Below are 15,912 nucleotides of genomic sequence, written 5' to 3'. Positions count from 1 at the left end.
GATGAGGGCAGGGCCAGGACCAGAAGCGGTGCTCCTGGAGCCCAAGAAAGGGCCTGAGTTGCTCTGGGTGAGAAGGATCAGGAAACAGTATTGGTTCCCCAGGTGTCTGGGGCCCCAAGACTAGGAATGGCACAGGGTCCAAACTAGAGTATAGAACGGCGGGCGGGAGGCAGGGGGGTGGGGCGTGGCGTGGAAGGGTGAATGAGGCTTAGGGAGTCCCGGCGCGGAGCGCTGCGCTATAGACTTACCCCAAGAGGCCTGAGGATAATAGTCGATTTTATACTTTTTAAGGGGAATTATCCAGTGAAGATCTGATACTTATTGATAGTTATATATTTTAAAGTAGCTAAAGAAATTGAGTGATAAATTTGAGAAATCTAAAATTTTCACAAATCTAGGTTTTCCATTCAAGTTTTTTGATTTGTCAGGAAGCTAGCCGTGTTTATGACGAAAATAGAACACAGTGAAGGTAAATTGACCAAATCTTTGGTCTCTTCAGTATCTGTTTTGCTGGGTGTTGTGACCCTATCTGTGGAGGCTGAGGCAGGGGGATTAGGATTTTGAGGCCAGCTTGAGCTATATTCCAGACCCCCACCCAAAAGAAAAAAAATGTTTTCCAAAATTAGTGGCTGACATAAGTTGGGGTCCTACTCAAGTAGAACAGTGCTAAGAAGGTTCAGTATAATGAGCAGTCTCAGAATTAACCAGGCCATAGTGGAACTGTTTGTAAAGTTGCTGTTACTATATGTCCAGAGGACAAAGGCGAGACACAGATGTCCCTTTCCAAACCAAAAGACAAGTGATCCAGAGTTCAGGCCAGAGAGTAAAGACAAGTCAGAATAATAATTAGAGTGAGTAATCATAATAGTGTAGTTTCTTTTCCTTTTGCTGGGATAAAACACCCTGACAAAAGCAACTGAAAGGAGAATGTGTTCACACCTCAAGGTTACAGCCCACTGTAGTGGGGAAGTCAACATAGCAGGAGCCTGAAGCAGCTAGTCACAGCACATCCATAATCAGGAAGGCAGAAAGTGATGAGTACTTGTGCTCAGCTGGCTTTCTCCCTCTTATGCGGTCTAGTGTGTGTCTTCCCACCTTAGTTAACCTTGTCTGCATAATCCCTCACAGGTATGCCTAATAGCTTGTCTCCTACATAGTTCTAGATCTTGTCAAGTTGACAGTTAACACTAACCATCACACATAAGTACAAACCACCTGTGTTGTTTATACACATTTTGGACACCATTTGAAATTTGGAGCTCACTGGAAGGAAACCACTGGCTCCAGATCTGTGAGCAGGCCTGGATACATTGACCCACTCCTGCCCTTCACTGACTTCCTACTACAGATTGGAATGATTTCAGGACCTTTCCATATACAGTTTAAATGCTTCTGAAGGTTTTGAAATCAGTGATTCATTTTTCCCAGAAATTAGTTTATGATTCTATAATACTGGCATTAGCATTTATTTCATGTATGGGTTAACTACATTTGCATCATTATTTACTTGAAGAAATTTGAATATCAAACAAAAGAACTTTAAGGCATAACTAACCACGTTTCTTATATGGAAATGCCATGGTTTGATTAAGTACTAAAAAGATAAACATGAATGTTTTTAATTTTAGAAAAATATTTGGGAAGAGCAAATAAATTCCAGAGATGCAAAAACAATTGCTGCCTTAATTTATGGAAAATTGGAAACTCTCCAAAGCCAAGGAAAGAGAAATAAGGTGAGAGCCAAGTCTACAAGTGACTGGCAGGTTACCAGGATGTATTCTTAGTATGCGTGCATATAAGAATGAATATTAAACAAATGGAGAAACTTCTACTTTGGAGAAATATGACAGCCAAATTATAGCCTCTAGACACTGAAATGCTTAGAAATTTGTACAAGTGCCATTTAATAAAAAATGAGTAAGTTTCTTCCATAAAATCGTCAAATGTTCCAATAACAGCATCATTCATAAGAGAAAACAAACTGCCATCTTCCAGCCACTGAATGATAAGCAAAATATGGTAATACAATGAAGTCTTTTTAGCCTTCAGAATGAAGAACTCATCCATGCTACGTAGTGAATTTTGAAATCATGCCTAGTGGATCAAACCAGTCACAAAAGACTGTATGATTCATAGATTGTATGGTTTCTATTTATTTAAAAAGTTCAGAAAGTAGATTAGTGGTTTCCTGGGTAAGATAGGAAAGAGCAGAAATTGGAGTGACTTCTAGTAAGTTTGGAATGAAGAAAATGTTCTGAAGTCAGCTGGGTAATTCTAATACCACTAAACTTTAATTGTATAAATTTAGTAGTGTGTAAAATGTGCAATGAAAATGTAAAAAAAAAAAGTGATATAGGCTAATTATTTAAATTTTGTTCCAATGTAAATAAAACTGAAATATTAGTAAATAGACTAGAACTTCAACATTTTGTTGATAGCAAAGTTTCTTTTGTTTTGGGCATAGTCAGAATGTGTATTAAACTCATAATCATCTTGGTCTGTCCTTGAATTTTTAATCTATTAAGCAGCACTACAAATTCTTGCCTGTCACTCTTCCAGAAGCTGATTTATTTCCTCCCCTTTTGAGTCTGTCCTTCTCAGACACACTTAGACCAGAATCCATGAATGCTCCAGCCTCTGGAGAAGGCTACAGAATCAGACTGTGAAGAACCACATTAGACCCCAAGCTCTGCTATAATGCAGTTAACTGTAGACAGTAGAGAAAAGCTTAACTAATTCCCAAATATGTTATCAAAATCTAAAAGATAGTGGGGATAATGATTCTGTGTTTCATTAGATACTGAGAAAACATTGTTTTTCTAATGTTTTGGCTACTAATTTTTAAGTGATTTTAAAATTTATTATTTTTATTTAAAGTTAAATATTTAAAAAACATTATTAGTTATGAACCAAAATACCATTATTGAAATCAAGTTAAAGAACATATCAGATATGACTTAGTGTCTTAGTTTTTTTCCTATTTCTGTGATAAAATACTCTGACAAAAGCAACTTAAGGGACAGAGAGTTTATTCTGGCTCACAGTCTGATGGTGGAGAAGTCAAGTTGACAGGAGCTTGAAGCAACTGATCCGATCACATCCACAGCCAGAAAACAGTGATGAATGCCTGCTCACTAGGTCTCTTTCTCCATTTTATACAGTCCAGGATCCCTGCTAGGAATGGTGCCACCCACAGTAGGCAGGTCTTCCTGCCTCAATCATATAATCAAGATAATCCCCAGAGGCCCATTTGATTCTCTGTTCTGTCAAGCTGACAGCACTAACCACATTTAGGAAGTATGTAAAACTAGTTGGAGTATCTGCTGTGGGCAGGCGGGAACTGTGGTGCTTCCCTTTTCCATTGTTGGCGTTAAGCAGGCTGTTACATGTGATGCTCCAGTAGGTATTTGTGATAAAATTTTGCTTAGCTTATATTTTACCTTATCCTAAACATTCTAAAGTCATGCTTTTCTTTTTCAATCACTTCTGCATTAAACAGGATGAACTTTGATGATGTTGAAGAAAATAGTGGAAGGAAAATATCATCAGAAGATTTTTTTTTCAGAATATTTACTATGTTCATGTGGAAATAAATGAGCTTTGCACTGCCCAAACTCTACAATGGTGGTAGGAAAGAAAGTCTGCAAACATTTTCTGTAAAAAGCCAGATCCTAAATGTTTTAGACTTTGCAGGCCACACAGGATTTTTTTTCTCACATCATTGTTGTGATTAATCCTTTACAAAATAAAAACACCATTCTTACCTCAGGGCCATACAGAAATTTTCCACGGGCCAAATTCAGTCCTGGAACTAGTTTACTGACTGGTAGCACTGATGTTTTGGACATCCGGCTCTACTGTACACCTGGGTCTATTGTCATACTGTACAAAGTGGATTAGTTTTTTACTCATAATTTTTCTGGGGGCCTGAGAAGTGGTGACTTGGTTTTCAGTCACCCTTTCTAGAAATTTATCTCTGACCGTATTTTATTTTAAATATTCTCAGAATATGGAAGAATACAGATATACCCCATACTGTGTATTACAGATAGAGATGCTCCATTTTGTTTTCTTCTAAAAGTTGAAATATTAATTTTTCACAATAGTAAATGTAAAAATACTATAAACTGCGATCTCTAGAATGAACTAAGGAAACATATTTATAGCAACTAAATGGGCAACGTAGGGTGTCCTGAATGTATCACGATCTAGAGTTCTATATTTGAAGATATATGTGTCTGTTTATTTTCTGAAATTGCTTTCATAAAAACGTTCCTACTGATGGTTTTTGGGTTTTGGGGTTTTTAATTGTGTTTTAGGTATCTTTCTAATTGAAGATTTGCCTTTTGGGTTTTCTGTTTTGGTTTATGTCATTTATTCACATTGATTTTTTTTCTATAATTGTGATTTTTTTTCACTCCTGTCCAATCTTCCCTATTCAAATAGGAAAAACTAATTTTAGGTTTATCTTAATGTGGATCATAATGATGTGTTATTCAGTTATTGCTGTCAGAAGCTGCCTTTCTCAGTAAAATATTGCCATAATAACTGAACTTATTTTTATTAAAATCAAGTATATAATGGAATAGAATATTTCAGTTTCCAAGTTGTTTAGACTCAGAAAATTAATTTTTTTCATTGCAATTTTTAAAAAATGGTGTATGGTTGAGTTATATGAATAGTATATGGAATAGTAGAACCCCTCATTAAGCAAAGAAGGCCCACGAATAAAAATAAATCGGATTTTCTAAAATCCTATTTTATTTAAGATTACTTCTGTTTGAAGAGTTGTATCACTTTACTCCCTAGTATTTGTAAGTAAAGGTTATTTTACAGGTGTAATTTATATTAAAGTTATGTGCTTTGTTCATTTTCAACCAAGCCTATTCAGAGTCTCTCCCATGTTTTTCTGTATACTCTTCACCTCGGATCCTGTTCCATACATGCAAGCACATGTGGAAGTTGCCACTTCTGGCCAACACCATCTTTTTGAATCATGACTGATAACAAGAGTCTTTTGTTAATTGAATTTTTAAAGCCTAGAAATTCTTTAAAATTGGCTTATTTATTCAAAAGTCCTAAAATGGAATGCCTAAAAAAGTCTTGGTAAATGTGTACTAAATTAGCTTATTGGTTATGTGCACACTGGGCAACTGAGGAGTGCACAAAGGGAGCCTAACACATGCTCTCTAACACACTCATAATAGTGGATAGGTGCTTCCACTGCTTTCTATATTTATTTCCTATACTTGTTAATAAAATTTTTCTATAGGCAGTAGAGAAAACAGTATTAACTTGACTTGAACTATAGGCTATGGAATCTACTCTAAAGGGAGTTCATACTGGGTATCAGGTTAAGTAACCTGCACCAGAAAGTGACCTGCATCAGGTGGTGGTGGTGTTCTGCAGTCATGTCAGTGTCACTGGATCTTTCAAATGTCTCTGCCAGACAGGTTTTTAATGGCTGCACTGTTCCTGTGGAACTCCTGAAGAGTGAGATGCAGTTCTCAGCAATACCATTCTTGTGTGCAGTTCATCCTGGTAAACCAGAGCAAATTCTATCAGGCTGGCTCCCAGACATGAAAGTTCACTGCATGTATACAGCTGGCCAGTTGAAGCCTGTTTTGGACATGAATGGTATTTGTCTATTCTGACTTTCCAATGTTATTTAGGTCATTCATATCTTTTTTATTCAAAAGTATATGACTATAGGGGTTGAAGAGATGTCTCAATGGATAAAACGTGTGCCATGTAAGCTAGAGGATCTGAGTTTGGATCCCTAGAATCTACATAAACCCAGACAAGATATGGCATTCCTATGTGAGGTGAGAGTCAGGGACCCTGTCTCAAAAGAAGGTGGAAAGTGAGGACCAACACCCGGGCTGTCCCATTGCTACACTCACATTGGGTTACATGCTTCAGTACACACACATGCATGCACACACACACATGCAATTCTAAAAACTAATTCTAAAACAAAAAGTGAGGTGGTTTTGTAATACCTTTTTATATTCCAAGAGTTAAAATTAGTTGTTTTGTGTAGTGTTCAAAGTAGATTTCTTTTTGAAAGTACAGTTATTTTTAAATAGATAAACTGTTTCTTAGACCATTTATGAAGATACTTAGAATAACAAAAAATTTTAATGAAAGGAGACACTTTTAAACCAAACATGTTAATTTTTGTGATAGTCTACTCATGGTCCTTTAAATGTGCTGTGACAAAGTACTCTGACCAATACCAGCATGGGGAGGAAAGGGTTTATTCAGCTTACATCTCCCAGGTCACAGTTCATCAGGGAGCCCAAGGTAAGAACTCAGGGCAGGAACCTGGAGGCAGGAGCTGAATGAAGAAGAGGCCATGGAGGAACACTGCTTACTGGCTTGCTCCCCTGGCCCCTGCTCAGCCTGCTTTCTTGTGCAACACAGGCCCACCAGCCCAGGGGTGGCACCACCCACAGTGGGCTGGACCCTCCCATATCACTCAACAATCAAGAAAATGCCCCACAGACATGGCCACAGGCCAGTCCAATGGAGGCAATTCCCCAATTGAGGCTCCCTCAACTCAGGTGTGTCAAGTTGCCACTAAAGCTACCCAGCACAGTGTCTTAAATTAGATAAATTCATTTCATCGTGCCTGTTAAAATAATACAAAGTTTAAATTAAAATGAAGCTTAACATTTTCTAAAATGCCTATGTGGTGACATAAATTCTGAAAGGGAAAATAAACCTTTCTGATAGTATCCTAACCTTTCTGATAGTATCCTACTTTACACATTTTGAAAAATTTTAATACACCCAAATTTGTGTAGTGAATGAATAAGCTTGTTTTTAGTATTAGTAAAATGTAGGCCAAACTATAAAGCTGAATATAAACACATTTTTTTATTGTGTTTGAAAATGTTATGATTCACTGGTGAGATACTGTTGGGAAGATGGCTCAAGTCTGTAAAATGCTCACCACCCAAATATAAAGACTTGAGTTTAGATTCCTAGCACCCACATAAAAATCTGGGTGCATTGGTGTACACCTGTAATGTCAGTGCTGGAGGAATCCTGGTGCATGCTGGGCAGCCAATCTAGCTGAATTGGTGAGCTCCAGGTTCAGTGAGAGACCCTGTCTCAAAATAAGGTGGATTAGGGATGGTGATGCATGCCTTTGATCCCAGCCCTCAGGAGGCAGAGTCAGGCGGATCTCCATGAGTTTAAAAGGCCAGCCTGGTCTGCATAGTGAGTTCCAGGCCACCAGAGCTGTACAGTGAGACCATGTCTCAAAAAAAAAATTTATAATTAAAAAAAAAAAAAAAGGTGAACAGAAGTTGAGGAAGACCCTCCAACCCCAACATCAACTTCTGGCCTCCATATGCATAGCACACAGGTGCACATTCACATATTTTAAAAAAAAAACACACATTTGCACTTAAATTCTCACTGTCTTGAGTTCCCTTGCAAATACTGGCCAGTATTTGATCTAGGAATGCCTGCATCAGCCACCCAGTTGCATTAACTAGTTATTTGTATACATTAACTAGGGACATGTCACCCTAAAAGTAATCGGCAAACAGGTCTATGCTAACCACCAAGAAATTTATAAAATAAATGTTGGTATATGCTTTGGAAAAATGAACAAAAAATGCCTATCTTTCAGCAGTAAGAAAGTGATATTTTATATCAATAACTAAGGAACAGGAAAGGGAAAAACTTAGAAAATCCAAATTCTTAGTAGTGATATCAGCAAATGATAGCATTAACTAGAATGTGTTTTCAGAGCCAGTTCTGTCTATTGGAATTGTTCTGTTTCAGGTAATTAAATAAAATTATTGATATGAATACAGATACATCAAAAGCCACTGCCATTTGAACTCAGTAATAAAGCAATGATTTTACTGTACTTAGGAAGGTAGTTAATTTATAAAACATCTGCCCTTGCATTATCATGAGACTTATGAAGGCAAGGTAGAGTCTGTCATTTTCCTGGGTTTGAGTGTGTAGATTTATCCTTCTAGTACTTAACCCCACTTTCTTTAGTTCTGCCTTTTGACAGCAGTTTATTTTTAAAATTTTTTATTATTTTATGTGTATGAATGTATTACCTGTAAGTGTACTTGTGTCATGCAGTGCCCACAGAGGTCAGATGAGGATGTTAGATCTCCTGGAACTGGAGTTATAGGAAGTTGTTAGCCACCATGTGGTTGCTGGGATTTGAACCCCAGTCCTCCGCAAGAGCAGCCAGTGCTCTTAACCACTGAGCCATTTCTCCAGCCCCAGGCAGAAGTGTATTTTAAGTTACTCAAATTACTCTGCTGATAGTCTGTGATAAGAAATATTGAGTAACAGTTATAATTTCATTATGTCACAAGCTATTGCCCCATCAGAATACCAATACATCATCACAGAAATAGAAATAAAAATTCTAAAATTCACATGAAATTGGAAAAGAACTCAAATAGAGTGACCTGAGGCAAGAAAACCAGAAACATTTCAAAACCTGACTTCTGAATATACTTTAAAATTACAGTAACCAGGCTCAGAGTGGTGGCGCACACCTTTAATCCCAGTACTCAACATGCAGAGGCAGTTGGATCTCTGTGTGATTGAGGCCAAACTCATCTCCATAGCAAGTTCCAGGCTAGCTGGGGCTATAGGAAGACCCTGTCTCAAAAATAGAATATAAACAAAACTCATTGAAGACCCAAATGTAAAATGAAATGTTGGAATTACTAATAAATAGAGGAGGAACATGTCAAGAAGTTGTATAATGATGTCTTAAAATCCCAAAGGCACAGGCAAAAATAGACAAGTGAGATTATATTACACTAAAAAGTTTCTGCACAGCAAAGGAAATAATTCAGAGAATACGAGTTTCATCTACTAAGACATTAATGTCCAGAATATAAAGAAAACAATTCAATTAAAGTAAGCTAAAATCTGAAGTGTATTAGCCAATAAGTTTATGAAAAACTGTGCAGCCTCACTAATAAAGGAAATACAAGTCAAAACCACAAAAACAATGAAATCTTGTCCACCCATTAGAATGGCTGCCATCACAAATAAGTGCCAGCAGTGATGGATGAGTTCTTACACTATTGGTGGCAATATAAATTTGTACAGCCAATACAGAAAAAGCTGGAAATTCCTCAGAAAAACTTAAAAATGAATTTTTGCTATATGATATTGTAATTCCACCACTAGATATAAAAGCTACTTCTATGAAGAAGTATTGGTATTTGATGGGACAGCTGCTGATATAATTGTTTTGGCACATCACTCAGAATGGAATCTTACCAGATGCAGAAACATGCAGAGACTTGGAACCATTCTATTAAGTGAAATAAGCCTGACATAGACAAATACCACCTCAGTTCCATGTGGAAACTAATAATGCAATCTCAGAAGAACAGAAATGGCCATTGTAAACTAAGCAGAGAAGTTAAATAAGGGCTAACAAAACAGTGGAGGAGTGACTCCTTGCTACTTTAGCAAAGGACAGTAACTTAGTTAAAAACATGATCGGGCTGGTGAGATGGTTTAGTGCATAAAAGCACCTACCATAAAGCCTGACAACCCGAGTTCAATCCCCAAGACCTAAATGGTGGAAGGAGAGACTGACTCCCTCAAGTTGCCCTCAGACCTCCATATGTACCATGCCCACACACACTTTTGTTTTTTTTTAACTCTACAATATATTTCAAAATGACCTGAAGATCAGGAAATTGTGGTGCGCATCTTTAAATCCCAGCACTCGGCAGGCAGAGGCAGACAGATAGATCTCTGAGTTTGAGGCCAGCCTGTTCTACATAACAAGTTCCAGGCCAGCCAGGGCCACATAGTGAAAAAAAAAATTAATGTTTGAAGAAATGAAATGACAGCTTATTGCCCTGACTTGTTGCACATTGTATATATGCATCATTGCCATGGTGTGCCCAAAAAAGTGCAAGTGTCACAATAGAAACGTTAGTTCATGATTTCTGCTGAATGAGCAGCCCCATGCTGCCTGTGAGTATTATAATAAATATTTTTAAGACTTTTAAATTCTGTTAAAAATTTAAGATAGTGCTGCCATGAGGCAACACCAGTTCCTTTGAAAAGAACTTCCTCAGCTTTTCTAACTTCATTTTTTTCCCAGTCCCCCTGACAGCGTTCCCTGTAGATTTTAATTAGAAACCTCAGGCACCAGCAGGTGGCAGTGAAAGAAAAGCAGAGATGTCATTGTTTCTACCGTAGTACACCACAGCCAGGTTGCCCTTGTTTTTCACTAAAAAGATCCTGAGTATCAGGCATTAACTATGTGTGATTGCAACCTAAACCATTCTGCATTTGATTTTTATGATCTAATAAGACAATTATGTGAACAGTGTGACAACACGTTGAAAATCGCATAGGCACTCAGACCGCTGGAGATACCTGGAGATATGATAGGACATGCCATTGAAGCTCAGCTGAGTCCCCTTATGAACAACATGACCTACTGATCTCAGTTTACAGCGATCACTTAAGAATTTATAAAACATGCATCAAATTGTGCTGATGATTGTTTTAATTTTTTCAAAAATCTCTGAATTTTCTGTGCTTCTTAGTACTTTAAATTCATGAGATGAGAGTCCCCAGGCTAAAAAGAGCACTTGGTCTAAAAATGGATTTCCTGTTCTGTGACTTGATTGCTTACTGAGTTTGGAAAAAATGCTTACTTTAGCTCTCTGTACATGATTAAGTGAAAAAAAAAAGTCCTTTGGCCTATTTAATCAGCTAGTGGTGTAGATAAAACGTTTAAAAAATATGCAGACAAAAGTCAAGAATGTGGAAATTTTACAAAATAGAAGAAAGGATTTTGTGTCATAAAGCCGAATTTAGTGTGGGGGCTTTTCGAACACTGATTTGAACACCACCACACATATACAAAATTGGAGCTAGAGAGACAGCTCAGCCGTTAAGAGAGCTTGGTACTCTTGCAGAAGACCCAGATTCATTCCCCAGCACCCATAAGGAGGCTCTAGAACCATCTCTAACTCCAGCTCCAGGGACTCCTACAGCCTCTTCTGACCTCAAGCACCAGGCACTCAAGTGGTTCACATACTGCTCTAGTTACTTTGTTTTGCTGTGATAAAAGCACTGATCAAAACCAACGTGCAGAGGAAAGGGCTTATCTGGCTTACAGCACAGTCCATCATCAAGGGAAGCCAAGGCAGGAACTAAGGGTACAGACATGGAAGTACACTGCTTACTGGTTGGTGCCCTGCCCTGTGCTCAACGTGCTTTCTTGTACAACACATGACCACCTGCCCATGGGTGGCACCGCCCACAGTGGGCTGGGCCCTCCCACATCACTCAACAATCAAGAAAATGGCCCCACAGGCCTGTCCAGTGGAATTCCTCAATTGAGGTTCCTCCACCCAGATGTGTCAGGTTAACAACTGAACCTATCTTGCACACATATGTACATGCAGGTAAAAGACTCATAACATGTAAAAGAAATCCTTTAAAAAAAATAAGGAACTGAAGACACAGCTCAGTGACAGAGCACTTGCTCATGGTGTACAGGGTCCAGGTTAGACCACCAGAACAGCAGAGATGGTGAAGGGGAGAGAGAAGAGGAAGAGGGAAGGAGGGAAACAAAATTAGATCTAATACTTGATGGGAGGTATTTATGAGTATGCTGATTTTTTTATAACAGTGTACAAGATTTACTACAAAATAGCCAGAATATAGGGGACTGAAGAGGGTAGAGATAGAGGTGGCTGTTATTACAAGTACTGAAACTAAAAAATGTTAGGGGATACTGTTTTGTATTAAATATTCCATGATAAAGTTTTTTTAATAACCAAAATTTAATTTGAACGTGGAAAATATTAAAGTGTATGAGGTACTCACATGAAAAATGTATATTCATTTGTTTGCCAATGAATCTGTTTACTAAATTAAAAATAGAAAAGTTGCTGGATAAAAAGAATTGGTTAGCACTAAATACAGCCGGTTTGCAAGAGGGCATACCTCCCTTTCACCAGTTCCTCTCGGCTTGGAATCTGGGAACCAGTGCGCTCTTTTGAGCCTATGTAAGTTGACTTGAGCTCCGAAAACATTGGAAAATGTCCATCCTGTTCCCTCAGTGAAGTCACAAAACTGAATTCTCAAGCGCAAGCAACTAAATAAGAATTTATTAAGTCAAAGGACTAACCCAGAGGTCTTACTACTTCAAGGAAGCTAACCGACTCGGGACAGGGTGTGCCATCTTCCTAAGGTGACCTCTGCAGTCCCCAGGGAACAGTCCTAGGTGACTGGCAACATCAGATACCCCAGATTTGGATGGCCGCTGATTGGTGATTGCTCCACTGTGCATGGAGATGGGGGGCGGGCATTCCTTGTATGAAATCTCTTTAAGTTTCTCTCTCTCCCCTCTCTCGTTATTTCAGTATTCAGTACTACTTCTATATATAAACATACTAAAAACTAGACCTTTCCCCTTCAAGAAAATTTCATGCATCATGTAGCATCTAAGTCCATTCTGCAAAATTTGGAATACTATCATTTAACATTTATGTTCCATCAAAGGCACTCTAAATGGGAGAGTAAGTAGTCAAGTAATTAACTGAAGTGCACTCAGGTGGATTCACATCTGAACTATGCAAGCACATGTGCATGTGTATACACATAAACACGTGTTATAAGACAAAACAAAAACTATTACTAGACTTCCATGTTCCTCGGAGCGCAGTCTTCCTTGCCCTTAGCTGCTTCAACCTCAGTGCTAGGATTACAGGCTCACACTATTAGACCTGGTTTCCATCGTACCTCTTCAAGATGTAACTAAATCAGATCTCTAGGGAACTCAGAACAGCTATGAAGATTCAATTACGTATTCCAGCCAGGAGGTATAAAAGGTTTACACATATGTTTAGACAAACATTCCTAGGTATACCATGGTGTCCCAAGTTAGGGGCAAAACTCATTCCTAATTTAGAAGTTTTAAAGGAGGAAATACCTTTGGTTTCAGAGAGAAAAAATTTAAAGATTCAAGTGCCTACATTTCTTATTTTCAGATTTTACAACAGTCCAGATATTTTTAGAAGCTATTACTATGGTCAAAATGTGAGCTTGCGAGGGCACCATCATATACTGAACTCCTGGCCCCCAGATGATGATATTGGGAGGTAAGGTGATGACAAACCAGAAAGCTAGCTGGGACACAGAAGGTGCCATTTTTAGAAAGCGGGAAACATCATCAGATGCTGAACCTTGACCTTTGACTTCCTAGCCCGAAGAACTCAAGAAAGCCAAACAGATCGTGTGTGTTCTGGTGACCTAGGCAGACTAAGACAAGGAGGATGAGAGAGTGCTGCCCAGGCCCAGAGGGGAGCTGGCTGCAGGAGAGTGGAGGACTCAGAAGTAGTGGCTCAGAAAGCAGTCACCTGCCAGGTCTGCCTGGTAATTTGGTATATATCACTTGTTTCCTTTTGCAAAACAAGAAAAACATGAACCTGGAGAGATAGTTGATACACATTGATACACAAGGTGAAGGGTTTTTTTATGTTAAAAATATTTTAATTTTTCTGCTCTTCATATTTTCTGTGATCCATTCTAATTTCCCAGATCCACAGATGACATGAACACAGCCTTTGCCATAAACTTCAACAGACATTAGAATATCTCTTTGCATATGTAACTACAAAGATTAGTCACCTTGAAGCCACACTGTATACATTTTTGGTTCCGTGTTAGTGATCATGCCAGTAATTCCAGCACTCAGAAGATGTCCACAAGCTGAGGCCAGCCTGGGCTATTGTGTGAGACCCTGTCTCAATCTAAACAATTTTTGTAACTTAGTTTTCATCTAAGAAGATGTCTTAGGTGAGGCTCCAAGTCACTACTAAAACCTGCACTATTTGTTCACTTCTCTGTAATATTTTAGTAACACCTGATAACATCAAGTTATATAATTTATTTAAACATTTATTACTGGACATTTAGATAAGTTTTTTCTCTATCACAAAGTTTTGAGGGGGCTGCACAGAGGGGTCAGCAGTTAAGAGCCCTGGCTGCTCTTCCAGAGGACCCAAGTTCCAGTCCCAGCACCCACATGGTGAATTTCATGAGAACAGTTTCAATGTCACAAACTGAGTATATAATCTGACTTTTTGCTGCTGTTGTTCCTTACATCCTCTCATCAGAAATCTTATGGATGCTACCCTAAAAATGGTATACTTTGGGTCTAGAGAGATGGCTCAGTGGTTTAAGAGCACTGGCTGCTCTGTCAGAGGACCCGAGTTTGATTCCCAGAACCCACGTGGCAGTTAACAACAATCCATGACTCTAGTTCCAGGGGATCTGACACCCTCTTCTAGCCTCCACAGACATTGCACAGCACAGGTGCACTTACATACATGCAGCCAAAACACTCATCTACATAAAATTTAAAAATAAAGCTGTGTCTATCACTGTAAATAGTCATTGTTCAAGTATGTAATATACATATATATATATACTACCGAGAGAGTTTAATGTCAAAGACTACTTCAAAAAAGGCTCTTTGCATTTCTTGGCCAATGTATAATGTAACAGCATCTATTACTCATTCAGTGGCACAGATTCTAGAGTACCAGTATCTTCCATATTTGCCATTATACTGGTCAAAATATTTCATTGTTCCTTTCATTTGCCTGACATATATTTATTCATCATCACTGTTTCATCTGTGACTTGCCTATAAATATTTCCTCAATTTTTCCATTCAACTATTTACCATAATACATTATATATGTAACAGTAGCAAATTATTCCTAATTGTCATAGCTTCCCACAATAAAATGACTTCTCCCTCACACAACATTCACAGTGAGTCATCCAGAGCTCTGTGGATAGCAACTCGGAGAAAGCCAGTTACAAAGGTAGGCTTGGTGAATTCAAATCACACAGCCCAGCAGGGAAAGACTGGAGACCTGCATGAGGCTTAACCCCAGAAGCAGCACATACTGCTCTGGACAGAAATATCATGTTCATACTAATAGCAGGGGTAGGAAATGTAAAATTTTTAATGGCATATTTACTAAATATCAGTCTCTGACACAATTTGGAATACTTGTTATTTTATTGGCAAATGTTGATACTATATGGATAAGAATTTTGTCAGATATATTTGTAATATGTGGGACTAAATATCACATACAAAAAAAAATCTTTATCTTAAAAAAGTCTCTCATCACTAAAAATACTACTAGCTAGGATCAGTGGAAACCAGAGTCCCACCATTTTAGTCACAAGTGTTTCCTTATTTCCTTCACCTACAAGTATTACAGCCCATCTGGTCACATGAATGTGATGGGTGAGACCCCTCCTTGTAGATACAACAGAAGCCTGTCCATGCCGAAAGTTGCCCATCACACCCTAGCCATCATGATCTCTGCTTCCTCAGGATCTGGAGTTACATAAGAAAAGAATGTGGGCCCACTTTACCTAATGTTTACCTGGTGTGTAGACTTTGAATAGTGTATATTTTGTACTGCTCAAGTGCTTCTGACAACGTCATCATTACTGCCTTTGTTTAAGACAAAATGTGCCTGCCAAAGCCACAGGTATAGGTAGGTTCAGGTCTTTCCTAGCAAGACTCATATCGTCGGTGATTTCAAATTCAACCAACTCTAAAAATCAAAATGATCTAGTTTAATCAAGATAGTTATAGGGATGAAGGTGTGTTTCTGATGACCTGTAACAGGCAAAGAATGATTTTTTAAGAGTTAGGCACTTCTAAGTTGAGATAACAATTTTTTTAGGAAAACAAAAAATAGGTATAATGCCGGGCATGGTGGCGCATGCCTGTAGTCCCAGCAAGTGGGAGGCAGAGGCAGGTGGATCCCTGTGAGTTCAAGGCCAGCCTGGTCTACATAGTTCCAGGGCTGGGCTACAGGGAGACCCTGCTTCAAAAAG

At 38.4% G+C, this 15,912-nt stretch overlaps 1 protein-coding gene across 1 annotated transcript in view; it reads left to right on the top strand.

Annotated features, from left to right (window-relative positions):
• Positions 1-4,773, top strand: part of Dnajc10 (DnaJ heat shock protein family (Hsp40) member C10) — a gene marked incomplete in the record, with an annotated part of 51,678 nt that extends 46,905 nt beyond the window's left edge. The window contains 2 exon segments of the mRNA XM_008827945.3: positions 1,629-1,733; positions 3,500-4,773. Of these exon segments, the coding sequence (XP_008826167.1) occupies positions 1,629-1,733; positions 3,500-3,511 (117 nt within the window).
• Positions 4,774-15,912: the final 11,139 nt, after the last annotated feature.

The sequence above is a fragment of the Nannospalax galili genome, unplaced genomic scaffold (genome assembly GCF_000622305.1).
Source record: "Nannospalax galili isolate Female #2095 unplaced genomic scaffold, S.galili_v1.0 scaffold892, whole genome shotgun sequence".
Classification (NCBI taxonomy): Eukaryota; Metazoa; Chordata; class Mammalia; order Rodentia; family Spalacidae; genus Nannospalax; species Nannospalax galili.
Note: the sequence above shows the minus strand (reverse complement) of the source record. Positions and strands in the feature narration are given on the sequence as shown.